Here is a 27,876-nt window from a genome sequence, read left to right on the forward strand (position 1 = left end):
CCTTTATTCATCTTTATTTAAGCATGCACTTCTAGAAGGGAAGACGAGGCCGATGTCCCTCTGCAAAATCTTCACCCCTTTGTTAGTTACAGCCAGCTTTATAGAGGCGACCCCATCATAAAACCCCCCCACGGTGTGCTGCAAACTCTGTCTGTGTCTATGTGCACGAGCACGTGAGTGCCTACATGTGCGTGTTCCCGCGTGTCTATGTGAGTGCTCGTGAGTGACTGTGTACGCATACCTGTGTGTATGTGTGTGCACGTGAGTGAGTGTCCGTGACAGTTAAAACACTGTGGGTGTAGGTGACTCCCTAGAGGTCATAAAAACCCATCTCCCTTTCAGACCACAGTTATCCAGTTACAAATGTTGAGACCCCACCCAGGTATCCTCTGGGGAATTTCCACTCAGCATTAACTCCTCTTTGTCTTACTTTCACAGTTCAAGTGGGGGAGGGGTCTCCTACAATCTACTCCTAAGTTCATGACACAGTCATGCCTTTATTACATTGAGGGCAGTGTCAGCGTCTCTACAATAATTCTACATTCTATGTTAACACATTTCTAAACTCTAAAATAAGCTAAACATTCCTACACATGCCATTAAAGTACTGGTTAAGATTAGGAATAACGTTATGGTTAGGGATAAGGTTAGGTTTAGGGCTGGACTACAGGGCTGGAACGTCTATTACCGCAGGACCATCATTCCATTTGATTTCATCCATAACCCGGCGCGTACCATAAGAACACGGAAGGTCACCTTTCGCGTTCCTCAGGAACGCCATGGAACGTGACAAAACGTCGGGATGTTACGCCTCGGGAGTGAGAACGGTCTGTATTATCAGATTTTCCCAAAAACTCACTGAAAAGCATTGAGTTGATCCAAAATGCTGCAGTACGGACAGGGACTAAAAAGAAAGAACATATTTCTCTTATACTAGCTTCCCTTCTTTTGCTCCCTGTTAAATCCAGATTCAAATTATTTTCCTCATATAGGTCTTGAACAATCAGGCCTCATCTTATCTTAATGAAATCATAGTGCCGTATCCTCCCAACAGAGCACATCTCAGACTGCTGTTAGGCATTGTTGGATTGTTGCAGTGTTCTCTCTATTATTTGAGGGTCTTTAGTTTACAATATAAAGTGCCTTGAGGCAATTCCTGCTGTTATTTGACAGTACATGAAAAAAATGTAAGGTTTGAAAGTTTTTTCCTAAAGCTTTATGAATGTAAATGTCTGGACATTTAACACAAGGCATAAGGGATATTTCCTTTTGTTCTTTTTAAGGTGAATTAGTGCAGCTGGGTGCTTCATTCTGGAGTGACAGGACCTGTGCACAGAAGTGCACATGTACCTCAACAGGTCTGCAGTGCCGCAGTGAGCCGTGCTCCTTTTCACAGATCTGCAAGCCAGCTTCCTTCCAGTTCTCCTGTCAGACATTGCCAAGAGGAACCTGCACCATAAGCGGTGATCCCCATTACTACACCTTTGATGACACAGTGTTTCACTTTCAAGGCACTTGCACGTATGTTCTCTCTGAGCAATGTAATAGTGGACGGCCCTACTACAGAGTAGAAGGCAAAAATGAGCACAGAGACAGTACTCGAGTCTCTTGGACACGACTGGTGAAAGTGCATGTCTACAATGACACAATTGAGCTTGTCAAAGGATGCCGTGGTCAGGCTAAGGTTGGTCATTTTGATTCTGGATAAATTCTACACTTCATGACCAGATATACTTTTCTCACTTGATATATTTGCTGGTTTTGTTTACAGGTTAACGGGAGCTTTGCATCCACTCCATTCTCCCTTAGCAATGGCACCGTGCAGGTTTATGAGTCAGGTTTTTCTGTGGTCGTCAGCACTGACTTTGGTTTAGTGGTGTCTTATGACACAAATCATTATGTCCAGATCAGCTTGCCCTACACTTACCAGAATGGTACATGCGGTCTTTGTGGAAACTTCAATGGCATTGGTAGAGATGACTTTCAAACTCGTGACGGTGAGGTTGTGAGCTCTGATGTGGTTTTTGCTAACAGCTGGCAAGCATCTGGGGATGATGAGCCTAGCTGTGGGCCACAGTGCGGAGGTCTGGACTGTGCTGTTTGCACTGTAGAAGAGACAGCATTGTACAGCAACACTGACCACTGTGGTATCCTCAGCAGTAGTTCTGGACCTTTCACGCCTTGCCATCAACAACTTCCTCCACAGTCCTTTGTGGACAGTTGTGTGTATGATCTGTGTGTAGGAGGAGGGTACCGACCTATTCTCTGTCAAGCCCTAAGTGTGTATGCAAGTCAGTGTCAACAAAGTGCTATTCAGCTACCAAGTTGGAGGACACCTGGCTTTTGTGGTATGTTAATCACTTTTTTTTTTGCATTATTTCAAAATATTATTGTATTAAAATTCCACCGATGTAAATATCGATGTTGTTCTGTTATTCCTAGAAATCCCATGTCCAGCCAACAGCCACTTTGAGTCTGAAGGCACAGGATGTCCACCTACCTGTGTTAATCCCAACTCTACCCATAACTGCCCTCTACCTCCCCAGGAAAGCTGCATCTGTGATTCAGGCTACATCCTCAGTGGTGGGGTCTGCGTCCCTCATGCTGAGTGTGGCTGCAGCTTTGAGGGCCGTTACTACCGCTCTGGACAAACTGTAATACTAGACGAAGACTGTGGGAGACGTTGTAGCTGCAGTTATGGCTCCATGACTTGCCACTCTCATGGTTGTGGCCCACTTGAACCATGCAGGGTGGAGGATGGAGAAAGAGGATGCAGACCAAATAGCTATGAAACATGCTGGATCAGAGGCCCGGGGTCATATCAGACATTTGATGGACTGACATACCATTATCCTGGGGCGTGTCGATTGACACTTGCCAAAGTTATGGGACTGTCCAGTCACCCACACTTCATGGTGACAGCAGAAAAAGTGCCAAGAGGCCAGCAAGGTTTTGCACGAATTCTGCATTTTGAAGCAGAGGGGATACACGTATCTATGGAGATGGCAAATAACAGTAAAGTGAAGGTAAGTGAATGGAACACTTACTTAAAATTATGTTCTTCCTTTAATATTTTTTTATGTGTACACGGACACAATACTGTTTAAGTCTTGTTAACTGCAAAAAACTGGATGATCCTGCAGGTTAACGGTCAGCTGATCAGGCTACCTTTCAGCACTACATCCAACCGAATCCAGATCTTCCACAGCAGCATTTACAGTGTCATCATTCGCACCTCCTTTGGTGTAACTGTGCAGACAGTCTGGCCTCACTTTGTCCGTGTCACTGCTCCTGGTGTCTACAATGGTTCACTGGGTGGACTCTGTGGTAATTACAATGGTCATCCACATGATGACTTCAATACACCCAACGGTGTCCTGGTCAACAGTTCTCAGGACTTTGGAGACAGTTGGCGAGATGGTTCTCTGGCTGCTCACTGCGTGGAAAGCATGAACCAAAATTCTACAACTAATTACAATTCTAGTGAGTACTGTGGCATTCTCAGCTCACCAGATGGGCCATTTGTACCCTGTTGGTCTGTGGTCGACCCAAGGCGGCAGGTGGATGTATGTGTGGAGATCATGGGGGGCTCTAACAATCCAGCATCAACTCTGTGTGGCGTCCTACGAGATTATGCACTAATGTGTCAACAGAAGGGTGTTGCCTTAGGACAATGGAGAAATGCAACTGGCTGTGGTAAGCATTCAACTGTTTTTGAATTAATTCTAGCCATGATCTCCAAATGTTTAAAAATGCTTTTTTATGTTAACCTGTTTGTTTTTCTCCAGCACTAACCTGCCCATCAAACAGCCATTATGAACTCTGTGGAACCTCTTGTCCTTCTGCTTGCCCCAGCCTCTCTTTCCCCTTCACTTGTGATACTGTGTGCCAGGAGGGCTGTCAGTGTAACAATGGTTTTATCCTCAATGGTGACCAGTGCGTTCCACCAACATCTTGTGGATGCTATCATCAAGGACGCTATCACCAAGGTGGTGAGCAGTTCTGGGATGGTGAAGAATGTCAGAGCTTGTGTACCTGTAACGGCGCTACAGGGAATGTCCACTGTACTCCCAACTCCTGTGGGCCCCGGGAGTCCTGCCGTGTGGTGGAGGGCGAGTTTGGCTGCCATCCCAACCCTCATGGCACCTGCTCTGCTACTGGAGACCCTCACTACATCACCTTTGATCGTAAGGCCTATGACTTCCAAGGAACCTGTCGCTATGTTCTGGTGACCCTATGTAATGCCACTGATGAGCTCAATCAGTTTTCCGTGGAAGCTAAGAATGAGGCATTGAATGGGCTTCCACTTTCAATAGTAGCTGAAGTTTTTGTGAATGTCTGGGGCTACGACGTGCATATCTCAAGGGACAGAAGAGGTTTGGTACAAGTAAGTAGTTAGTGATAGTTCTCATTCGATGATTGTTATGAACAATTTCAGGTGTATGAAGTAAATGGCAGCTACATATATTTTAGGGATATTTTTACTGCTGTGAATGAAAAAAATAACAATTAAAAAGTAGAAAAACTACCCACTGATTTTCTTTGCTTATCTCTTCTAGGTGAATGGAGTAACTAGAAATTTACCTATTGTCTTGAATGAAGGTAACGTTTCTATCTACGCAACAGGATCTCGTATACTTGTCAGCACTAATTTTGGCTTGAGTGTTACCTATAATGGATATAGTGCAGTGTTTATCTCCGTACCACCAAATTACAGGTACAATTCCCACCCATCAAAGCTGCAGTAATTATTGTTTGACATGCTTTAAAAACAGGATAATCCCAGCTATATAAATAATTTATTCACTAATAATTTATCCTTATGAAACTAACACAAGAACTATTGCTAACTGTTGTCATCAACAGAGAAAAAATATGCGGACTTTGTGGAAATTTCAATGGAAATCCAAATGATGAATTTCACACACCATCTGGAACGATAGTCACATCTCCAGATGAGTTTGGGAGATCCTGGAAGGTGCCAGGCAACTACACGTGCAATGATGGCTGTGGCTCCTCCTGTCCACAGTGTGCCAATGAACAGCCTGCTAGAGATCAGTGTGAGGTGATACAGGCAGCTGATGGGCCCTTCAGTTTCTGCCACGAGGAGGTGGACCCGGCACCATATTTCAACGACTGCGTGTTTGATGTATGTTTGTCAGGAAATCAAGGCCACGATCTCTTGTGCAGTGCCATTGAATCATATGTCAGTGCCTGTCAGTCTGCTAATGTTCGAATCTATCCCTGGAGAGAGAACACCACCTGCAGTGAGTCAACATGTCATTATATTTTATTTATATCTAAATGTACAAGAAATTTGCTAACCACTTCAGAAATAAAATGTCCAATAATTTTACAATACTCACTATATCCACACTGTATTACATTTAAAGTGGTATGTCTGACTAGTGCCATTTGTCACGTTTCTCACTTATTAAGCACTGGACTGTCCAGCCAACAGCCATTATGAGCTGTGCGGTACTGACTGTGGCCACACCTGTGCCAGTAGCATTGATGAAACCTGTGAGCAGTTCTGCTCTGAGGGATGTTTCTGTGATGAAGGCTTCATCAAGAGTGGGACCAGGTGTGTCCCAGTGGAAAGCTGTGGCTGCCAATATGATGGATTCTACTATGATGTAAGACATATTAAAGTCAATAGTAAATACTCTTTGAAGTAATTCCCTTCAAATCAGCAGAATCAGCAGACTTGCCCTTCTTACATTTAGAAAGCTTCGTGGAGTGTTTTGGACTGTGACAAAGCTTAAAATTCAGAAATATATTTTAAACAAACAACAGAGTCTATTATAGCTCAGTAATAATGTGGTAATATTGAGGTAACAAGGTGGAAACAGGAAGATAAAAACTAGAGATATAGCAAATAATTGCCACTTCATTCCTACAATTAATGAAAACAAAATCCTTCAAAATGGTATTTTAAGAACTATATTTGTTGTGTCAATTTGGCTATGATTTGGTGTGGTGTGGTTCACAGGCTGGCGAGTCCTTCTGGACAGACGGTTGCTCCCAGAGATGTGAATGTCACGCTCCAAATGACCTGCGATGTTCTGCCTCATCTTGCACTCCTGAACAGCAGTGCTCCATCAGAGACGGCCAGCTGGGCTGTTACAATGCTACCACCTGCGCAGTATCTTTCAAAGGTATCGTGTACATTTTCCCTGCTATGCAGATGATCTCCAGCTATGTCAAGGAAACCATAAGACTAAACTGTAGGAATGTCTTAAAGACATAAAGACATGGATGATCTTCAATTTTCTGCTTCAAATTCAGATAAAGATAAGATTATTGTACTCAGCTATAAAACTCTTACAAACATGATGTCTAACCAGATGCACACTCGGACTGGGATTACCGTGGCCTCCAGTGGAGAGAAATGTTTGAGCTGTTTTTGACCAGGTTATGTCCTTCAGTGCTCATATTAAACAAATAAGTAGAATGGCTTTCTTGCATTTATGCAGTATCTCTAAAATTAGAAAAATCCTATTTCAGAGTGACGCCAAAAAATTAGTTCATGCATTTATTACTTAAAGTCTGGCCTACTGTGATTCGTTATTATCCAACACGTTCTCACTCTCAAAGCGTAACATTTTATGCTACGTGACAAATCGTCAACATATTATGTTTTTGGACACCCAACACGTTCCTAAATGACGAGATCGGAAAAATGAGGGAATATGAGAACCGTTTGGTCTCAATCTACACATGTTTGCTCTTTTTCTCAACATCGCTTGGGAAAACACTATTTCATGTGTTACAAAAGCAGTTTTACCCCTGTTCTTTTATTCGTCGAGGCATCCAGAGACGGAACCGGAACTCAGTAGTTATTTCACAAAACCTTTATTCATCTTTATTTAAGCATGCACTTCTAGAAGGGAAGACGAGGCCGATGTCCCTCTGCAAAATCTTCACCCCTTTGTTAGTTACAGCCAGCTTTATAGAGGCGACCCCATCATAAAACCCCCCCACGGTGTGCTGCAAACTCTGTCTGTGTCTATGTGCACGAGCACGTGAGTGCCTACATGTGCGTGTTCCCGCGTGTCTATGTGAGTGCTCGTGAGTGACTGTGTACGCATACCTGTGTGTATGTGTGTGCACGTGAGTGAGTGTCCGTGACAGTTAAAACACTGTGGGTGTAGGTGACTCCCTAGAGGTCATAAAAACCCATCTCCCTTTCAGACCACAGTTATCCAGTTACAAATGTTGAGACCCCACCCAGGTATCCTCTGGGGAATTTCCACTCAGCATTAACTCCTCTTTGTCTTACTTTCACAGTTCAAGTGGGGGAGGGGTCTCCTACAATCTACTCCTAAGTTCATGACACAGTCATGCCTTTATTACATTGAGGGCAGTGTCAGCGTCTCTACAATAATTCTACATTCTATGTTAACACATTTCTAAACTCTAAAATAAGCTAAACATTCCTACACATGCCATTAAAGTACTGGTTAAGATTAGGAATAACGTTATGGTTAGGGATAAGGTTAGGTTTAGGGCTGGACTACAGGGCTGGAACGTCTATTACCGCAGGACCATCATTCCATTTGATTTCATCCATAACCCGGCGCGTACCATAAGAACACGGAAGGTCACCTTTCGCGTTCCTCAGGAACGCCATGGAACGTGACAAAACGTCGGGATGTTACGCCTCGGGAGTGAGAACGGTCTGTATTATCAGATTTTCCCAAAAACTCACTGAAAAGCATTGAGTTGATCCAAAATGCTGCAGTACGGAAAGGGACTAAAAAGAAAGAACATATTTCTCTTATACTAGCTTCCCTTCTTTTGCTCCCTGTTAAATCCAGATTCAAATTATTTTCCTCATATAGGTCTTGAACAATCAGGCCTCATCTTATCTTAATGAAATCATAGTGCCGTATCCTCCCAACAGAGCACATCTCAGACTGCTGTTAGGCATTGTTGGATTGTTGCAGTGTTCTCTCTATTATTTGAGGGTCTTTAGTTTACAATATAAAGTGCCTTGAGGCAATTCCTGCTGTTATTTGACAGTACATGAAAAAAATGTAAGGTTTGAAAGTTTTTTCCTAAAGCTTTATGAATGTAAATGTCTGGACATTTAACACAAGGCATAAGGGATATTTCCTTTTGTTCTTTTTAAGGTGAATTAGTGCAGCTGGGTGCTTCATTCTGGAGTGACAGGACCTGTGCACAGAAGTGCACATGTACCTCAACAGGTCTGCAGTGCCGCAGTGAGCCGTGCTCCTTTTCACAGATCTGCAAGCCAGCTTCCTTCCAGTTCTCCTGTCAGACAGTGCCAAGAGGAACCTGCACCATAAGCGGTGATCCCCATTACTACACCTTTGATGACACAGTGTTTCACTTTCAAGGCACTTGCACGTATGTTCTCTCTGAGCAATGTAATAGTGGACGGCCCTACTACAGAGTAGAAGGCAAAAATGAGCACAGAGACAGTACTCGAGTCTCTTGGACACGACTGGTGAAAGTGCATGTCTACAATGACACAATTGAGCTTGTCAAAGGATGCCGTGGTCAGGCTAAGGTTGGTCATTTTGATTCTGGATAAATTCTACACTTCATGACCAGATATACTTTTCTCACTTGATATATTTGCTGGTTTTGTTTACAGGTTAACGGGAGCTTTGCATCCACTCCATTCTCCCTTAGCAATGGCACCGTGCAGGTTTATGAGTCAGGTTTTTCTGTGGTCGTCAGCACTGACTTTGGTTTAGTGGTGTCTTATGACACAAATCATTATGTCCAGATCAGCTTGCCCTACACTTACCAGAATGGTACATGCGGTCTTTGTGGAAACTTCAATGGCATTGGTAGAGATGACTTTCAAACTCGTGACGGTGAGGTTGTGAGCTCTGATGTGGTTTTTGCTAACAGCTGGCAAGCATCTGGGGATGATGAGCCTAGCTGTGGGCCACAGTGCGGAGGTCTGGACTGTGCTGTTTGCACTGTAGAAGAGACAGCATTGTACAGCAACACTGACCACTGTGGTATCCTCAGCAGTAGTTCTGGACCTTTCACGCCTTGCCATCAACAACTTCCTCCACAGTCCTTTGTGGACAGTTGTGTGTATGATCTGTGTGTAGGAGGAGGGTACCGACCTATTCTCTGTCAAGCCCTAAGTGTGTATGCAAGTCAGTGTCAACAAAGTGCTATTCAGCTACCAAGTTGGAGGACACCTGGCTTTTGTGGTATGTTAATCACTTTTTTTTTTGCATTATTTCAAAATATTATTGTATTAAAATTCCACCGATGTAAATATCGATGTTGTTCTGTTATTCCTAGAAATCCCATGTCCAGCCAACAGCCACTTTGAGTCTGAAGGCACAGGATGTCCACCTACCTGTGTTAATCCCAACTCTACCCATAACTGCCCTCTACCTCCCCAGGAAAGCTGCATCTGTGATTCAGGCTACATCCTCAGTGGTGGGGTCTGCGTCCCTCATGCTGAGTGTGGCTGCAGCTTTGAGGGCCGTTACTATCGCTCTGGACAAACTGTAATACTAGACGAAGACTGTGGGAGACGTTGTAGCTGCAGTTATGGCTCCATGACTTGCCACTCTCATGGTTGTGGCCCACTTGAACCATGCAGGGTGGAGGATGGAGAAAGAGGATGCAGACCAAATAGCTATGAAACATGCTGGATCAGAGGCCCGGGGTCATATCAGACATTTGATGGACTGACATACCATTATCCTGGGGCGTGTCGATTGACACTTGCCAAAGTTATGGGACTGTCCAGTCACCCACACTTCATGGTGACAGCAGAAAAAGTGCCAAGAGGCCAGCAAGGTTTTGCACGAATTCTGCATTTTGAAGCAGAGGGGATACACGTATCTATGGAGATGGCAAATAACAGTAAAGTGAAGGTAAGTGAATGGAACACTTACTTAAAATTATGTTCTTCCTTTAATATTTTTTTATGTGTACACGGACACAATACTGTTTAAGTCTTGTTAACTGCAAAAAACTGGATGATCCTGCAGGTTAACGGTCAGCTGATCAGGCTACCTTTCAGCACTACATCCAACCGAATCCAGATCTTCCACAGCAGCATTTACAGTGTCATCATTCGCACCTCCTTTGGTGTAACTGTGCAGACAGTCTGGCCTCACTTTGTCCGTGTCACTGCTCCTGGTGTCTACAATGGTTCACTGGGTGGACTCTGTGGTAATTACAATGGTCATCCACATGATGACTTCAATACACCCAACGGTGTCCTGGTCAACAGTTCTCAGGACTTTGGAGACAGTTGGCGAGATGGTTCTCTGGCTGCTCACTGCGTGGAAAGCATGAACCAAAATTCTACAACTAATTACAATTCTAGTGAGTACTGTGGCATTCTCAGCTCACCAGATGGGCCATTTGTACCCTGTTGGTCTCTGGTCGACCCAAGGCGGCAGGTGGATGTATGTGTGGAGATCATGGGGGGCTCTAACAATCCAGCATCAACTCTGTGTGGCGTCCTACGAGATTATGCACTAATGTGTCAACAGAAGGGTGTTGCCTTAGGACAATGGAGAAATGCAACTGGCTGTGGTAAGCATTCAACTGTTTTTGAATTAATTCTAGCCATGATCTCCAAATGTTTAAAAATGCTTTTTTATGTTAACCTGTTTGTTTTTCTCCAGCACTAACCTGCCCATCAAACAGCCATTATGAACTCTGTGGAACCTCTTGTCCTTCTGCTTGCCCCAGCCTCTCTTTCCCCTTCACTTGTGATACTGTGTGCCAGGAGGGCTGTCAGTGTAACAATGGTTTTATCCTCAATGGTGACCAGTGCGTTCCACCAACATCTTGTGGATGCTATCATCAAGGACGCTATCACCAAGGTGGTGAGCAGTTCTGGGATGGTGAAGAATGTCAGAGCTTGTGTACCTGTAACGGCGCTACAGGGAATGTCCACTGTACTCCCAACTCCTGTGGGCCCCGGGAGTCCTGCCGTGTGGTGGAGGGCGAGTTTGGCTGCCATCCCAACCCTCATGGCACCTGCTCTGCTACTGGAGACCCTCACTACATCACCTTTGATCGTAAGGCCTATGACTTCCAAGGAACCTGTCGCTATGTTCTGGTGACCCTATGTAATGCCACTGATGAGCTCAATCAGTTTTCCGTGGAAGCTAAGAATGAGGCATTGAATGGGCTTCCACTTTCAATAGTAGCTGAAGTTTTTGTGAATGTCTGGGGCTACGACGTGCATATCTCAAGGGACAGAAGAGGTTTGGTACAAGTAAGTAGTTAGTGATAGTTCTCATTCGATGATTGTTATGAACAATTTCAGGTGTATGAAGTAAATGGCAGCTACATATATTTTAGGGATATTTTTACTGCTGTGAATGAAAAAAATAACAATTAAAAAGTAGAAAAACTACCCACTGATTTTCTTTGCTTATCTCTTCTAGGTGAATGGAGTAACTAGAAATTTACCTATTGTCTTGAATGAAGGTAACGTTTCTATCTACGCAACAGGATCTCGTATACTTGTCAGCACTAATTTTGGCTTGAGTGTTACCTATAATGGATATAGTGCAGTGTTTATCTCCGTACCACCAAATTACAGGTACAATTCCCACCCATCAAAGCTGCAGTAATTATTGTTTGACATGCTTTAAAAACAGGATAATCCCAGCTATATAAATAATTTATTCACTAATAATTTATCCTTATGAAACTAACACAAGAACTATTGCTAACTGTTGTCATCAACAGAGAAAAAATATGCGGACTTTGTGGAAATTTCAATGGAAATCCAAATGATGAATTTCACACACCATCTGGAACGATAGTCACATCTCCAGATGAGTTTGGGAGATCCTGGAAGGTGCCAGGCAACTACACGTGCAATGATGGCTGTGGCTCCTCCTGTCCACAGTGTGCCAATGAACAGCCTGCTAGAGATCAGTGTGAGGTGATACAGGCAGCTGATGGGCCCTTCAGTTTCTGCCACGAGGAGGTGGACCCGGCACCATATTTCAACGACTGCGTGTTTGATGTATGTTTGTCAGGAAATCAAGGCCACGATCTCTTGTGCAGTGCCATTGAATCATATGTCAGTGCCTGTCAGTCTGCTAATGTTCGAATCTATCCCTGGAGAGAGAACACCACCTGCAGTGAGTCAACATGTCATTATATTTTATTTATATCTAAATGTACAAGAAATTTGCTAACCACTTCAGAAATAAAATGTCCAATAATTTTACAATACTCACTATATCCACACTGTATTACATTTAAAGTGGTATGTCTGACTAGTGCCATTTGTCACGTTTCTCACTTATTAAGCACTGGACTGTCCAGCCAACAGCCATTATGAGCTGTGCGGTACTGACTGTGGCCACACCTGTGCCAGTAGCATTGATGAAACCTGTGAGCAGTTCTGCTCTGAGGGATGTTTCTGTGATGAAGGCTTCATCAAGAGTGGGACCAGGTGTGTCCCAGTGGAAAGCTGTGGCTGCCAATATGATGGATTCTACTATGATGTAAGACATATTAAAGTCAATAGTAAATACTCTTTGAAGTAATTCCCTTCAAATCAGCAGAATCAGCAGACTTGCCCTTCTTACATTTAGAAAGCTTCGTGAAGTGTTTTGGACTGTGACAAAGCTTAAAATTCAGAAATATATTTTAAACAAACAACAGAGTCTATTATAGCTCAGTAATAATGTGGTAATATTGAGGTAACAAGGTGGAAACAGGAAGATAAAAACTAGAGATATAGCAAATAATTGCCACTTCATTCCTACAATTAATGAAAACAAAATCCTTCAAAATGGTATTTTAAGAACTATATTTGTTGTATCAATTTGGCTATGATTTGGTGTGGTGTGGTTCACAGGCTGGCCAGTCCTTCTGGACAGACGGTTGCTCCCAGAGATGTGAATGTCACGCTCCAAATGACCTGCGATGTTCTGCCTCATCTTGCACTCCTGAACAGCAGTGCTCCATCAGAGACGGCCAGCTGGGCTGTTACAATGCTACCACCTGCGCAGTATCTTTCAAAGGTATCGTGTACATTTTCCCTGCTATGCAGATAATCTCCAGCTCTGTCAAGGAAACCATAAGACTAAACTGTAGGAATGTCTTAAAGACATAAAGACATGGATGATCTTCAATTTTTTGCTTCAAATTCAGATAAAGATAAGATTATTGTACTCAGCTATAAAACTCTTACAAACATGATGTCTAACCAGATGCACACTCGGACTGGGATTACCGTGGCCTCCAGTGGAGAGAAATGTTTGAGCTGTTTTTGACCAGGTTATGTCCTTCAGTGCTCATATTAAACAAATAAGTAGAATGGCTTTCTTGCATTTATGCAGTATCTCTAAAATTAGAAAAATCCTATTTCAGAGTGACGCCAAAAAATTAGTTCATGCATTTATTACTTAAAGTCTGGCCTACTGTGATTCGTTATTATCCAACACGTTCTCACTCTCAAAGCGTAACATTTTATGCTACGTGACAAATCGTCAACATATTATGTTTTTGGACACCCAACACGTTCCTAAATGACGAGATCGGAAAAATGAGGGAATATGAGAACCGTTTGGTCTCAATCTACACATGTTTGCTCTTTTTCTCAACATCGCTTGGGAAAACACTATTTCATGTGTTACAAAAGCAGTTTTACCCCGGTTCTTTTATTCGTCGAGGCATCCAGAGACGGAACCGGAACTCGGTAGGTATTTCACAAAACCTTTATTCATCTTTATTTAAGCATGCACTTCTAGAAGGGAAGACGAGGCCGATGTCCCTCTGCAAAATCTTCACCCCTTTGTTAGTTACAGCCAGCTTTATAGAGGCAACCACATCATAAAACCCCCCCACGGTGTGCTGCAAACTCTGTGTCTGTGTCTATGTGCACGAGCACGTGAGTGCCTACATGTGCGTGTCTATGTGAGTGCTCGTGAGTGACTGTGTACGCATACCTGTTTGTATGTGTGTGCACGTGAGTGAGTGTCCGTGACAGTTAAAACACTGTGGGTGTAGGTGACTCCCTAGAGGTCATAAAAACCCATCTCCCTTTCAGACCACAGTTATCCAGTTACAAATGTTGAGACCCCCACCCAGGTATCCTCTGGGGAATTTCCACTCAGCATTAACTCCTCTTTGTCTTACTTTCACAGTTCAAGTGGGGGAGGGGTCTCCTACAATCTACTCCTAAGTTCATGACACAGTCATGCCTTTATTACATTGAGGGCAGTGTCAGCGTCTCTACAATAATTCTACATTCTATGTTAACACATTTCTAAACTCTAAAATAAGCTAAACATTCCTACACATGCCATTAAAGTACTGGTTAAGATTAGGAATAACGTTATGGTTAGGGATAAGGTTAGGTTTAGGGCTGGACTACAGGGCTGGAACGTCTATTACCGCAGGACCATCATTCCACTTGATTTCATCCATAACCCGGCGCGTACCATAAGAACACGGAAGGTCACCTTTCGCGTTCCTCAGGAACGCCATGGGACGTGACAAAACGTCGGGATGTTACGCCTCGGGAGTGAGAACGGTCTGTATTATCAGATTTTCCCAAAAACTCACTGAAAAGCATTGAGTTGATCCAAAATGCTGCAGTACGGACAGGGACTAAAAAGAAAGAACATATTTCTCTTATACTAGCTTCCCTTCTTTTGCTCCCTGTTAAATCCAGATTCAAATTATTTTCCTCATATAGGTCTTGAACAATCAGGCCTCATCTTATCTTAATGAAATCATAGTGCCGTATCCTCCCAACAGAGCACATCTCAGACTGCTGTTAGGCATTGTTGGATTGTTGCAGTGTTCTCTCTGTTATTTGAGGGTCTTTTAGTTTACAATATAAAGTGCCTTGAGGCAATTCCTGCTGTTATTTGACAGTACATGAAAAAAATGTAAGGTTTGAAAGTTTTTTCCTAAAGCTTTATGAATGTAAATGTCTGGACATTTAACACAAGGCATAAGGGACATTTCCTTTTATTCTTTTTAAGGTGAATTAGTGCAGCTGGGTGCTTCATTCTGGAGTGACAGGACCTGTGCACAGAAGTGCACATGTACCTCAACAGGCCTGCAGTGCCGCAGTGAGCCGTGCTCCTTTTCACAGATCTGCAAGCCAGCTTCCTTCCAGTTCTCCTGTCAGACAGTGCCAAGAGGAACCTGCACCATAAGCGGTGATCCCCATTATTACACCTTTGATGACACAGTGTTTCACTTTCAAGGCACTTGCACGTATGTTCTCTCTGAGGAATGTAATAGTGGACGGCCCTACTACAGAGTAGAAGGCAAAAATGAGCACAGAGACAGTACTCGAGTCTCTTGGACACGACTGGTGAAAGTGCATGTCTACAATGACACAATTGAGCTTGTCAAAGGATGCCGTGGTCAGGCTAAGGTTGGTCATTTTGATTCTGGATAAATTCTACACTTCATGACCAGATATACTTTTCTCACTTGATATATTTGCTGGTTTTGTTTACAGGTTAACGGGAGCTTTGCATCCACTCCATTCTCCCTTAGCAATGGCACCGTGCAGGTTTATGAGTCAGGTTTTTCTGTGGTCGTCAGCACTGACTTTGGTTTAGTGGTGTCTTATGACACAAATCATTATGTCCAGATCAGCTTGCCCTACACTTACCAGAATGGTACATGCGGTCTTTGTGGAAACTTCAATGGCATTGGTAGAGATGACTTTCAAACTCGTGACGGTGAGGTTGTGAGCTCTGATGTGGTTTTTGCTAACAGCTGGCAAGCATCTGGGGATGATGAGCCTAGCTGTGGGCCACAGTGCGGAGGTCTGGACTGTGCTGTTTGCACTGTAGAAGAGACAGCATTGTACAGCAACACTGACCACTGTGGTATCCTCAGCAGTAGTTCTGGACCTTTCACGGCTTGCCATCAACAACTTCCTCCACAGTCCTTTGTGGACAGTTGTGTGTATGATCTGTGTGTAGGAGGAGGGTACCGACCTATTCTCTGTCAAGCCCTAAGTGTGTATGCAAGTCAGTGTCAACAAAGTGCTATTCAGCTACCAAGTTGGAGGACACCTGGCTTTTGTGGTATGTTAATCACTTTTTTTTTTGCATTATTTCAAAATATTATTGTATTAAAATTCCACCGATGTAAATATCGATGTTGTTCTGTTATTCCTAGAAATCCCATGTCCAGCCAACAGCCACTTTGAGTCTGAAGGCACAGGATGTCCACCTACCTGTGTTAATCCCAACTCTACCCATAACTGCCCTCTACCTCCCCAGGAAAGCTGCATCTGTGATTCAGGCTACATCCTCAGTGGTGGGGTCTGCGTCCCTCATGCTGAGTGTGGCTGCAGCTTTGAGGGCCGTTACTACCGCTCTGGACAAACTGTAATACTAGACGAAGACTGTGGGAGACGTTGTAGCTGCAGTTATGGCTCCATGACTTGCCACTCTCATGGTTGTGGCCCACTTGAACCATGCAGGGTGGAGGATGGAGAAAGAGGATGCAGACCAAATAGCTATGAAACATGCTGGATCAGAGGCCCGGGGTCATATCAGACATTTGATGGACTGACATACCATTATCCTGGGGCGTGTCGATTGACACTTGCCAAAGTTATGGGACTGTCCAGTCACCCACACTTCATGGTGACAGCAGAAAAAGTGCCAAGAGGCCAGCAAGGTTTTGCACGAATTCTGCATTTTGAAGCAGAGGGGATACACGTATCTATGGAGATGGCAAATAACAGTAAAGTGAAGGTAAGTGAATGGAACACTTACTTAAAATTATGTTCTTCCTTTAATATTTTTTTATGTGTACACGGACACAATACTGTTTAAGTCTTGTTAACTGCAAAAAACTGGATGATCCTGCAGGTTAACGGTCAGCTGATCAGGCTACCTTTCAGCACTACATCCAACCGAATCCAGATCTTCCACAGCAGCATTTACAGTGTCATCATTCGCACCTCCTTTGGTGTAACTGTGCAGACAGTCTGGCCTCACTTTGTCCGTGTCACTGCTCCTGGTGTCTACAATGGTTCACTGGGTGGACTCTGTGGTAATTACAATGGTCATCCACATGATGACTTCAATACACCCAACGGTGTCCTGGTCAACAGTTCTCAGGACTTTGGAGACAGTTGGCGAGATGGTTCTCTGGCTGCTCACTGCGTGGAAAGCATGAACCAAAATTCTACAACTAATTACAATTCTAGTGAGTACTGTGGCATTCTCAGCTCACCAGATGGGCCATTTGTACCCTGTTGGTCTGTGGTCGACCCAAGGCGGCAGGTGGATGTATGTGTGGAGATCATGGGGGGCTCTAACAATCCAGCATCAACTCTGTGTGGCGTCCTACGAGATTATGCACTAATGTGTCAACAGAAGGGTGTTGCCTTAGGACAATGGAGAAATGCAACTGGCTGTGGTAAGCATTCAACTGTTTTTGAATTAATTCTAGCCATGATCTCCAAATGTTTAAAAATGCTTTTTTATGTTAACCTGTTTGTTTTTCTCCAGCACTAACCTGCCCATCAAACAGCCATTATGAACTCTGTGGAACCTCTTGTCCTTCTGCTTGCCCCAGCCTCTCTTTCCCCTTCACTTGTGATACTGTGTGCCAGGAGGGCTGTCAGTGTAACAATGGTTTTATCCTCAATGGTGACCAGTGCGTTCCACCAACATCTTGTGGATGCTATCATCAAGGACGCTATCACCAAGGTGGTGAGCAGTTCTGGGATGGTGAAGAATGTCAGAGCTTGTGTACCTGTAACGGCGCTACAGGGAATGTCCACTGTACTCCCAACTCCTGTGGGCCCCGGGAGTCCTGCCGTGTGGTGGAGGGCGAGTTTGGCTGCCATCCCAACCCTCATGGCACCTGCTCTGCTACTGGAGACCCTCACTACATCACCTTTGATCGTAAGGCCTATGACTTCCAAGGAACCTGTCGCTATGTTCTGGTGACCCTATGTAATGCCACTGATGAGCTCAATCAGTTTTCCGTGGAAGCTAAGAATGAGGCATTGAATGGGCTTCCACTTTCAATAGTAGCTGAAGTTTTTGTGAATGTCTGGGGCTACGACGTGCATATCTCAAGGGACAGAAGAGGTTTGGTACAAGTAAGTAGTTAGTGATAGTTCTCATTCGATGATTGTTATGAACAATTTCAGGTGTATGAAGTAAATGGCAGCTACATATATTTTAGGGATATTTTTACTGCTGTGAATGAAAAAAATAACAATTAAAAAGTAGAAAAACTACCCACTGATTTTCTTTGCTTATCTCTTCTAGGTGAATGGAGTAACTAGAAATTTACCTATTGTCTTGAATGAAGGTAACGTTTCTATCTACGCAACAGGATCTCGTATACTTGTCAGCACTAATTTTGGCTTGAGTGTTACCTATAATGGATATAGTGCAGTGTTTATCTCCGTACCACCAAATTACAGGTACAATTCCCACCCATCAAAGCTGCAGTAATTATTGTTTGACATGCTTTAAAAACAGGATAATCCCAGCTATATAAATAATTTATTCACTAATAATTTATCCTTATGAAACTAACACAAGAACTATTGCTAACTGTTGTCATCAACAGAGAAAAAATATGCGGACTTTGTGGAAATTTCAATGGAAATCCAAATGATGAATTTCACACACCATCTGGAACGATAGTCACATCTCCAGATGAGTTTGGGAGATCCTGGAAGGTGCCAGGCAACTACACGTGCAATGATGGCTGTGGCTCCTCCTGTCCACAGTGTGCCAATGAACAGCCTGCTAGAGATCAGTGTGAGGTGATACAGGCAGCTGATGGGCCCTTCAGTTTCTGCCACGAGGAGGTGGACCCGGCACCATATTTCAACGACTGCGTGTTTGATGTATGTTTGTCAGGAAATCAAGGCCACGATCTCTTGTGCAGTGCCATTGAATCATATGTCAGTGCCTGTCAGTCTGCTAATGTTCGAATCTATCCCTGGAGAGAGAACACCACCTGCAGTGAGTCAACATGTCATTATATTTTATTTATATCTAAATGTACAAGAAATTTGCTAACCACTTCAGAAATAAAATGTCCAATAATTTTACAATACTCACTATATCCACACTGTATTACATTTAAAGTGGTATGTCTGACTAGTGCCATTTGTCACGTTTCTCACTTATTAAGCACTGGACTGTCCAGCCAACAGCCATTATGAGCTGTGCGGTACTGACTGTGGCCACACCTGTGCCAGTAGCATTGATGAAACCTGTGAGCAGTTCTGCTCTGAGGGATGTTTCTGTGATGAAGGCTTCATCAAGAGTGGGACCAGGTGTGTCCCAGTGGAAAGCTGTGGCTGCCAATATGATGGATTCTACTATGATGTAAGACATATTAAAGTCAATAGTAAATACTCTTTGAAGTAATTCCCTTCAAATCAGCAGAATCAGCAGACTTGCCCTTCTTACATTTAGAAAGCTTCGTGAAGTGTTTTGGACTGTGACAAAGCTTAAAATTCAGAAATATATTTTAAACAAACAACAGAGTCTATTATAGCTCAGTAATAATGTGGTAATATTGAGGTAACAAGGTGGAAACAGGAAGATAAAAACTAGAGATATAGCAAATAATTGCCACTTCATTCCTACAATTAATGAAAACAAAATCCTTCAAAATGGTATTTTAAGAACTATATTTGTTGTATCAATTTGGCTATGATTTGGTGTGGTGTGGTTCACAGGCTGGCGAGTCCTTCTGGACAGACGGTTGCTCCCAGAGATGTGAATGTCACGCTCCAAATGACCTGCGATGTTCTGCCTCATCTTGCACTCCTGAACAGCAGTGCTCCATCAGAGACGGCCAGCTGGGCTGTTACAATGCTACCACCTGCGCAGTATCTTTCAAAGGTATCGTGTACATTTTCCCTGCTATGCAGATGATCTCCAGCTATGTCAAGGAAACCATAAGACTAAACTGTAGGAATGTCTTAAAGACATAAAGACATGGATGATCTTCAATTTTCTGCTTCAAATTCAGATAAAGATAAGATTATTGTACTCAGCTATAAAACTCTTACAAACATGATGTCTAACCAGATGCACACTCGGACTGGGATTACCGTGGCCTCCAGTGGAGAGAAATATTTGAGCTGTTTTTGACCAGGTTATGTCCTTCAGTGCTCATATTAAACAAATAAGTAGAATGGCTTTCTTGCATTTATGCAGTATCTCTAAAATTAGAAAAATCCTATTTCAGAGTGACGCCAAAAAATTAGTTCATGCATTTATTACTTAAAGTCTGGCCTACTGTGATTCGTTATTATCCAACACGTTCTCACTCTCAAAGCGTAACATTTTATGCTACGTGACAAATCGTCAACATATTATGTTTTTGGACACCCAACACGTTCCTAAATGACGAGATCGGAAAAATGAGGGAATATGAGAACCGTTTGGTCTCAATCTACACATGTTTGCTCTTTTTCTCAACATCGCTTGGGAAAACACTATTTCATGTGTTACAAAAGCAGTTTTACCCCGGTTCTTTTATTCGTCGAGGCATCCAGAGACGGAACCGGAACTCAGTAGTTATTTCACAAAACCTTTATTCATCTTTATTTAAGCATGCACTTCTAGAAGGGAAGACGAGGCCGATGTCCCTCTGCAAAATCTTCACCCCTTTGTTAGTTACAGCCAGCTTTATAGAGGCGACCCCATCATAAAACCCCCCCACGGTGTGCTGCAAACTCTGTCTGTGTCTATGTGCACGAGCACGTGAGTGCCTACATGTGCGTGTTTCCGCGTGTCTATGTGAGTGCTCGTGAGTGACTGTGTACGCATACCTGTTTGTATGTGTGTGCACGTGAGTGAGTGTCCGTGACAGTTAAAACACTGTGGGTGTAGGTGACTCCCTAGAGGTCATAAAAACCCATCTCCCTTTCAGACCACAGTTATCCAGTTACAAATGTTGAGACCCCACCCAGGTATCCTCTGGGGAATTTCCACTCAGCATTAACTCCTCTTTGTCTTACTTTCACAGTTCAAGTGGGGGAGGGGTCTCCTACAATCTACTCCTAAGTTCATGACACAGTCATGCCTTTATTACATTGAGGGCAGTGTCAGCGTCTCTACAATAATTCTACATTCTATGTTAACACATTTCTAAACTCTAAAATAAGCTAAACATTCCTACACATGCCATTAAAGTACTGGTTAAGATTAGGAATAACGTTATGGTTAGGGATAAGGTTAGGTTTAGGGCTGGACTAAAGGGCTGGAACGTCTATTACCGCAGGACCATCATTCCATTTGATTTCATCCATAACCCGGCGCGTACCATAAGAACACGGAAGGTCACCTTTCGCGTTCCTCAGGAACGCCATGGAACGTGACAAAACGTCGGGATGTTACGCCTCGGGAGTGAGAACGGTCTGTATTATCAGATTTTCCCAAAAACTCACTGAAAAGCATTGAGTTGATCCAAAATGCTGCAGTACGGACAGGGACTAAAAAGAAAGAACATATTTCTCTTATACTAGCTTCCCTTCTTTTGCTCCCTGTTAAATCCAGATTCAAATTATTTTCCTCATATAGGTCTTGAACAATCAGGCCTCATCTTATCTTAATGAAATCATAGTGCCGTATCCTCCCAACAGAGCACATCTCAGACTGCTGTTAGGCATTGTTGGATTGTTGCAGTGTTCTCTCTGTTATTTGAGGGTCTTTTAGTTTACAATATAAAGTGCCTTGAGGCAATTCCTGCTGTTATTTGACAGTACATGAAAAAAATGTAAGGTTTGAAAGTTTTTTCCTAAAGCTTTATGAATGTAAATGTCTGGACATTTAACACAAGGCATAAGGGACATTTCCTTTTATTCTTTTTAAGGTGAATTAGTGCAGCTGGGTGCTTCATTCTGGAGTGACAGGACCTGTGCACAGAAGTGCACATGTACCTCAACAGGCCTGCAGTGCCGCAGTGAGCCGTGCTCCTTTTCACAGATCTGCAAGCCAGCTTCCTTCCAGTTCTCCTGTCAGACAGTGCCAAGAGGAACCTGCACCATAAGCGGTGATCCCCATTACTACACCTTTGATGACACAGTGTTTCACTTTCAAGGCACTTGCACGTATGTTCTCTCTGAGCAATGTAATAGTGGACGGCCCTACTACAGAGTAGAAGGCAAAAATGAGCACAGAGACAATACTCTAGTCTCTTGGACACGACTGGTGAAAGTGCATGTCTACAATGACACAATTGAGCTTGTCAAAGGACGCCGTGGTCAGGCTAAGGTTGGTCATTTTGATTCTGGATAAATTCTACACTTTATAACCAGATATACTTTTCTCACTTGATATATTTGCTGGTTTTGTTTACAGGTTAACGGGAGCTTTGCATCCACTCCATTCTCCCTTAGCAATGGCACCGTGCAGGTTTATGAGTCAGGTTTTTCTGTGGTCGTCAGCACTGACTTTGGTTTAGTGGTGTCTTATGACACAAATCATTATGTCCAGATCAGCTTGCCCTACACTTACCAGAATGGTACATGCGGTCTTTGTGGAAACTTCAATGGCATTGGTAGAGATGACTTTCAAACTCGTGACGGTGAGGTTGTGAGGTCTGATGTGGTTTTTGCTAACAGCTGGCAAGCATCTGGGGATGATGAGCCTAGCTGTGGGCCACAGTGCGGAGGTCTGGACTGTGCTGTTTGCACTGTAGAAGAGACAGCATTGTACAGCAACACTGACCACTGTGGTATCCTCAGCAGTAGTTCTGGACCTTTCACGGCTTGCCATCAACAACTTCCTCCACAGTCCTTTGTGGACAGTTGTGTGTATGATCTGTGTGTAGGAGGAGGGTACCGACCTATTCTCTGTCAAGCCCTAAGTGTGTATGCAAGTCAGTGTCAACAAAGTGCTATTCAGCTACCAAGTTGGAGGACACCTGGCTTTTGTGGTATGTTAATCACTTTTTTTTTTGCATTATTTCAAAATATTATTGTATTAAAATTCCACCGATGTAAATATCGATGTTGTTCTGTTATTCCTAGAAATCCCATGTCCAGCCAACAGCCACTTTGAGTCTGAAGGCACAGGATGTCCACCTACCTGTGTTAATCCCAACTCTACCCATAACTGCCCTCTACCTCCCCAGGAAAGCTGCATCTGTGATTCAGGCTACATCCTCAGTGGTGGGGTCTGCGTCCCTCATGCTGAGTGTGGCTGCAGCTTTGAGGGCCGTTACTACCGCTCTGGACAAACTGTAATACTAGACGAAGACTGTGGGAGACGTTGTAGCTGCAGTTATGGCTCCATGACTTGCCACTCTCATGGTTGTGGCCCACTTGAACCATGCAGGGTGGAGGATGGAGAAAGAGGATGCAGACCAAATAGCTATGAAACATGCTGGATCAGAGGCCCGGGGTCATATCAGACATTTGATGGACTGACATACCATTATCCTGGGGCGTGTCGATTGACACTTGCCAAAGTTATGGGACTGTCCAGTCACCCACACTTCATGGTGACAGCAGAAAAAGTGCCAAGAGGCCAGCAAGGTTTTGCACGAATTCTGCATTTTGAAGCAGAGGGGATACACGTATCTATGGAGATGGCAAATAACAGTAAAGTGAAGGTAAGTGAATGGAACACTTACTTAAAATTATGTTCTTCCTTTAATATTTTTTTATGTGTACACGGACACAATACTGTTTAAGTCTTGTTAACTGCAAAAAACTGGATGATCCTGCAGGTTAACGGTCAGCTGATCAGGCTACCTTTCAGCACTACATCCAACCGAATCCAGATCTTCCACAGCAGCATTTACAGTGTCATCATTCGCACCTCCTTTGGTGTAACTGTGCAGACAGTCTGGCCTCACTTTGTCCGTGTCACTGCTCCTGGTGTCTACAATGGTTCACTGGGTGGACTCTGTGGTAATTACAATGGTCATCCACATGATGACTTCAATACACCCAACGGTGTCCTGGTCAACAGTTCTCAGGACTTTGGAGACAGTTGGCGAGATGGTTCTCTGGCTGCTCACTGCGTGGAAAGCATGAACCAAAATTCTACAACTAATTACAATTCTAGTGAGTACTGTGGCATTCTCAGCTCACCAGATGGGCCATTTGTACCCTGTTGGTCTCTGGTCGACCCAAGGCGGCAGGTGGATGTATGTGTGGAGATCATGGGGGGCTCTAACAATCCAGCATCAACTCTGTGTGGCGTCCTACGAGATTATGCACTAATGTGTCAACAGAAGGGTGTTGCCTTAGGACAATGGAGAAATGCAACTGGCTGTGGTAAGCATTCAACTGTTTTTGAATTAATTCTAGCCATGATCTCCAAATGTTTAAAAATGCTTTTTTATGTTAACCTGTTTGTTTTTCTCCAGCACTAACCTGCCCATCAAACAGCCATTATGAACTCTGTGGAACCTCTTGTCCTTCTGCTTGCCCCAGCCTCTCTTTCCCCTTCACTTGTGATACTGTGTGCCAGGAGGGCTGTCAGTGTAACAATGGTTTTATCCTCAATGGTGACCAGTGCGTTCCACCAACATCTTGTGGATGCTATCATCAAGGACGCTATCACCAAGGTGGTGAGCAGTTCTGGGATGGTGAAGAATGTCAGAGCTTGTGTACCTGTAACGGCGCTACAGGGAATGTCCACTGTACTCCCAACTCCTGTGGGCCCCGGGAGTCCTGCCGTGTGGTGGAGGGCGAGTTTGGCTGCCATCCCAACCCTCATGGCACCTGCTCTGCTACTGGAGACCCTCACTACATCACCTTTGATCGTAAGGCCTATGACTTCCAAGGAACCTGTCGCTATGTTCTGGTGACCCTATGCAATGCCACTGATGAGCTCAATCAGTTTTCCGTGGAAGCTAAGAATGAGGCATTGAATGGGCTTCCACTTTCAATAGTAGCTGAAGTTTTTGTGAATGTCTGGGGCTACGACGTGCATATCTCAAGGGACAGAAGAGGTTTGGTACAAGTAAGTAGTTAGTGATAGTTCTCATTCGATGATTGTTATGAACAATTTCAGGTGTATGAAGTAAATGGCAGCTACATATATTTTAGGGATATTTTTACTGCTGTGAATGAAAAAAATAACAATTAAAAAGTAGAAAAACTACCCACTGATTTTCTTTGCTTATCTCTTCTAGGTGAATGGAGTAACTAGAAATTTACCTATTGTCTTGAATGAAGGTAACGTTTCTATCTACGCAACAGGATCTCGTATACTTGTCAGCACTAATTTTGGCTTGAGTGTTACCTATAATGGATATAGTGCAGTGTTTATCTCCGTACCACCAAATTACAGGTACAATTCCCACCCATCAAAGCTGCAGTAATTATTGTTTGACATGCTTTAAAAACAGGATAATCCCAGCTATATAAATAATTTATTCACTAATAATTTATCCTTATGAAACTAACACAAGAACTATTGCTAACTGTTGTCATCAACAGAGAAAAAATATGCGGACTTTGTGGAAATTTCAATGGAAATCCAAATGATGAATTTCACACACCATCTGGAACAATAGTCACATCTCCAGATGAGTTTGGGAGAGCCTGGAAGGTGCCAGGCAACTACACGTGCAATGATGGCTGTGGCTCCTCCTGTCCACAGTGTGCCAATGAACAGCCAGCTAGAGATCAGTGTGAGGTGATACAGGCAGCTGATGGGCCCTTCAGTTTCTGCAACAAGGAGGTGGACCCGGCACCATATTTCAACGACTGCGTGTTTGATGTATGTTTGTCAGGAAATCAAGGCCACGATCTCTTGTGCAGTGCCATTGAATCATATGTCAGTGCCTGTCAGTCTGCTAATGTTCGAATCTATCCCTGGAGAGAGAACACCACCTGCAGTGAGTCAACATGTCATGATATTTTATTTATATCTAAATGTACAAGAAATTTGCTAACCACTTCAGAAATAAAATGTCCAATAATTTTACAATACTCACTATATCCACACTGTATTACATTTAAAGTGGTATGTCTGACTAGTGCCATTTGTCACGTTTCTCACTTATTAAGCACTGGACTGTCCAGCCAACAGCCATTATGAGCTGTGCGGTACTGACTGTGGCCACACCTGTGCCAGTAGCATTGATGAAACCTGTGAGCAGTTCTGCTCTGAGGGATGTTTCTGTGATGAAGGCTTCATCAAGAGTGGGACCAGGTGTGTCCCAGTGGAAAGCTGTGGCTGCCAATATGATGGATTCTACTATGATGTAAGACATATTAAAGTCAATAGTAAATACTCTTTGAAGTAATTCCCTTCAAATCAGCAGAATCAGCAGACTTGCCCTTCTTACATTTAGAAAGCTTCGTGAAGTGTTTTGGACTGTGACAAAGCTTAAAATTCAGAAATATATTTTAAACAAACAACAGAGTCTATTATAGCTCAGTAATAATGTGGTAATATTGAGGTAACAAGGTGGAAACAGGAAGATAAAAACTAGAGATATAGCAAATAATTGCCACTTCATTTCCAGAGTAATAACCAAGTGATCTAGTGAGTACTATTACATTTAAATCTATGTAATAACAGACCATAAATTATAAGTGATAATATGGATACAAATGTATGTACATGAGCTTAAAAAAACCAATTAGTAATAGTATAGTCACAATCACTAGCAATAAAACACATTTTTATATATACTAACCTCATAATAATACGGTGATAAGATACTAATATGATTTTAAGTTTTAATGTATTGGGATACCATTACCATATTACCATAATGCTGGAATGAATCCTGCCTCATCCACCAACATTCTTTTTTGTTTGACAACAGTATCACCGTAAATATTATGTTTAAATCTGATATCTTACCTGGAATCAATGTTGGTTTCTGTTCAATAACCAAGAAACAAGCCTACAAAATGCAAATTGACGTTACCTGGAAACATGTGGTAGTTTAGGTCTAATAACCAGGAATCAGGGCTGCAAAATGGAAAAAAATGTTAGTTCCATGTTAATAACCAAATAAAATCCAAACCAAATGAAAAGCATGATGAATACCTGGAAACGTGGTAGTTTCTATGAAATAGCAAATAATAGGGGTTGCAAAATGCAAAACTACAGTTTATAGTTTCATATAACTGAAATCTTAGGATCACAAAAAAGGTCTTCATTTGCTATCATATATTCAGCATAGCTATTATGACTGTTTTATATTACACCACTAAAAGGAAAATAATTAATATGTAGCTATACAAGCAGAATGATGGTCTAATTCTTTAAACTGCAGAATTTTTTTATTTTTTTTGGGGGGGGGGGGAAATCTGTCCCTAAATAAATGAACGTATTAAACAATCAGTTGAAGATTATACAGCTACATCAGAACAATTAAATACTTTTTTTCATGCAGTTCTGTTCCACACATATATTGAAATTGTGGCATTTAGCATCTGTCCTTTCTGTGGGAGAAAGATCAACAGCTACGACTAGTTGCTCTGTCACAATATTTAGTACATTAATAGTTGCAGTTTGCCATGATCTAGCAATTACTGCACTAAATCACCTACAATTAATGAAAACAAAATCCTTCAAAATGGTATTTTAAGAACTATATTTGTTGTATCAATTTGGCTATGATTTGGTGTGGTGTGGTTCACAGGCTGGCGAGTCCTTCTGGACAGACGGTTGCTCCCAGAGATGTGAATGTCACGCTCCAAATGACCTGCGATGTTCTGCCTCATCTTGCACTCCTGAACAGCAGTGCTCCATCAGAGACGGCCAGCTGGGCTGTTACAATGCTACCACCTGCGCAGTATCTTTCAAAGGTATCGTGTACATTTTCCCTGCTATGCAGATGATCTCCAGCTATGTCAAGGAAACCATAAGACTAAACTGTAGGAATGTCTTAAAGACATAAAGACATGGATGATCTTCAATTTTCTGCTTCAAATTC

At 43.0% G+C, this 27,876-nt stretch overlaps 1 protein-coding gene across 1 annotated transcript; it reads left to right on the top strand.

The window, feature by feature from the left end:
- Window positions 1–802: 802 nt before the first annotated feature.
- Window positions 803–27,840, top strand: LOC148101763 (IgGFc-binding protein-like). Its single transcript, XM_087845186.1, has 37 exons — window positions 803–827; window positions 1,284–1,684; window positions 1,772–2,348; window positions 2,443–3,026; window positions 3,144–3,696; window positions 3,789–4,387; window positions 4,560–4,717; window positions 4,867–5,267; window positions 5,440–5,636; window positions 5,993–6,158; window positions 8,136–8,536; window positions 8,624–9,200; window positions 9,295–9,878; window positions 9,996–10,548; window positions 10,641–11,239; window positions 11,412–11,569; window positions 11,719–12,119; window positions 12,292–12,488; window positions 12,845–13,010; window positions 14,982–15,382; window positions 15,470–16,046; window positions 16,141–16,724; window positions 16,842–17,394; window positions 17,487–18,085; window positions 18,258–18,415; window positions 18,565–18,965; window positions 19,138–19,334; window positions 19,691–19,856; window positions 21,835–22,235; window positions 22,323–22,899; window positions 22,994–23,577; window positions 23,695–24,247; window positions 24,340–24,938; window positions 25,111–25,268; window positions 25,418–25,818; window positions 25,991–26,187; window positions 27,583–27,840. Exons 1-37 carry the CDS (start codon window positions 803–805, stop codon window positions 27,838–27,840), a joined length of 14,661 nt encoding a protein of 4,886 aa, XP_087701312.1.
- The last annotated feature ends 36 nt before the right edge of the window (window positions 27,841–27,876 follow it).

The sequence above is a fragment of the Neolamprologus brichardi genome, chromosome 8, assembly GCF_056152115.1.
Source record: "Neolamprologus brichardi isolate AB-2024 chromosome 8, ASM5615211v1, whole genome shotgun sequence".
Classification (NCBI taxonomy): Eukaryota; Metazoa; Chordata; class Actinopteri; order Cichliformes; family Cichlidae; genus Neolamprologus; species Neolamprologus brichardi.

What these genes read in the sequence shown, in the direction of transcription:
- LOC148101763 (XM_087845186.1), top strand. Translation starts at nt 803, where the DNA reads ATGTTACGCCTCGGGAGTGAGAACG. An exon ending in CAAATAACAGTAAAGTGAAG is followed by an intron (nt 16,725 to 16,841) that starts GTAAGTGAATGG and finishes ATGATCCTGCAG; the next exon opens with GTTAACGGTCAGCTGATCAG. An exon ending in TCCGTACCACCAAATTACAG is followed by an intron (nt 18,416 to 18,564) that starts GTACAATTCCCA and finishes TGTCATCAACAG; the next exon opens with AGAAAAAATATGCGGACTTT.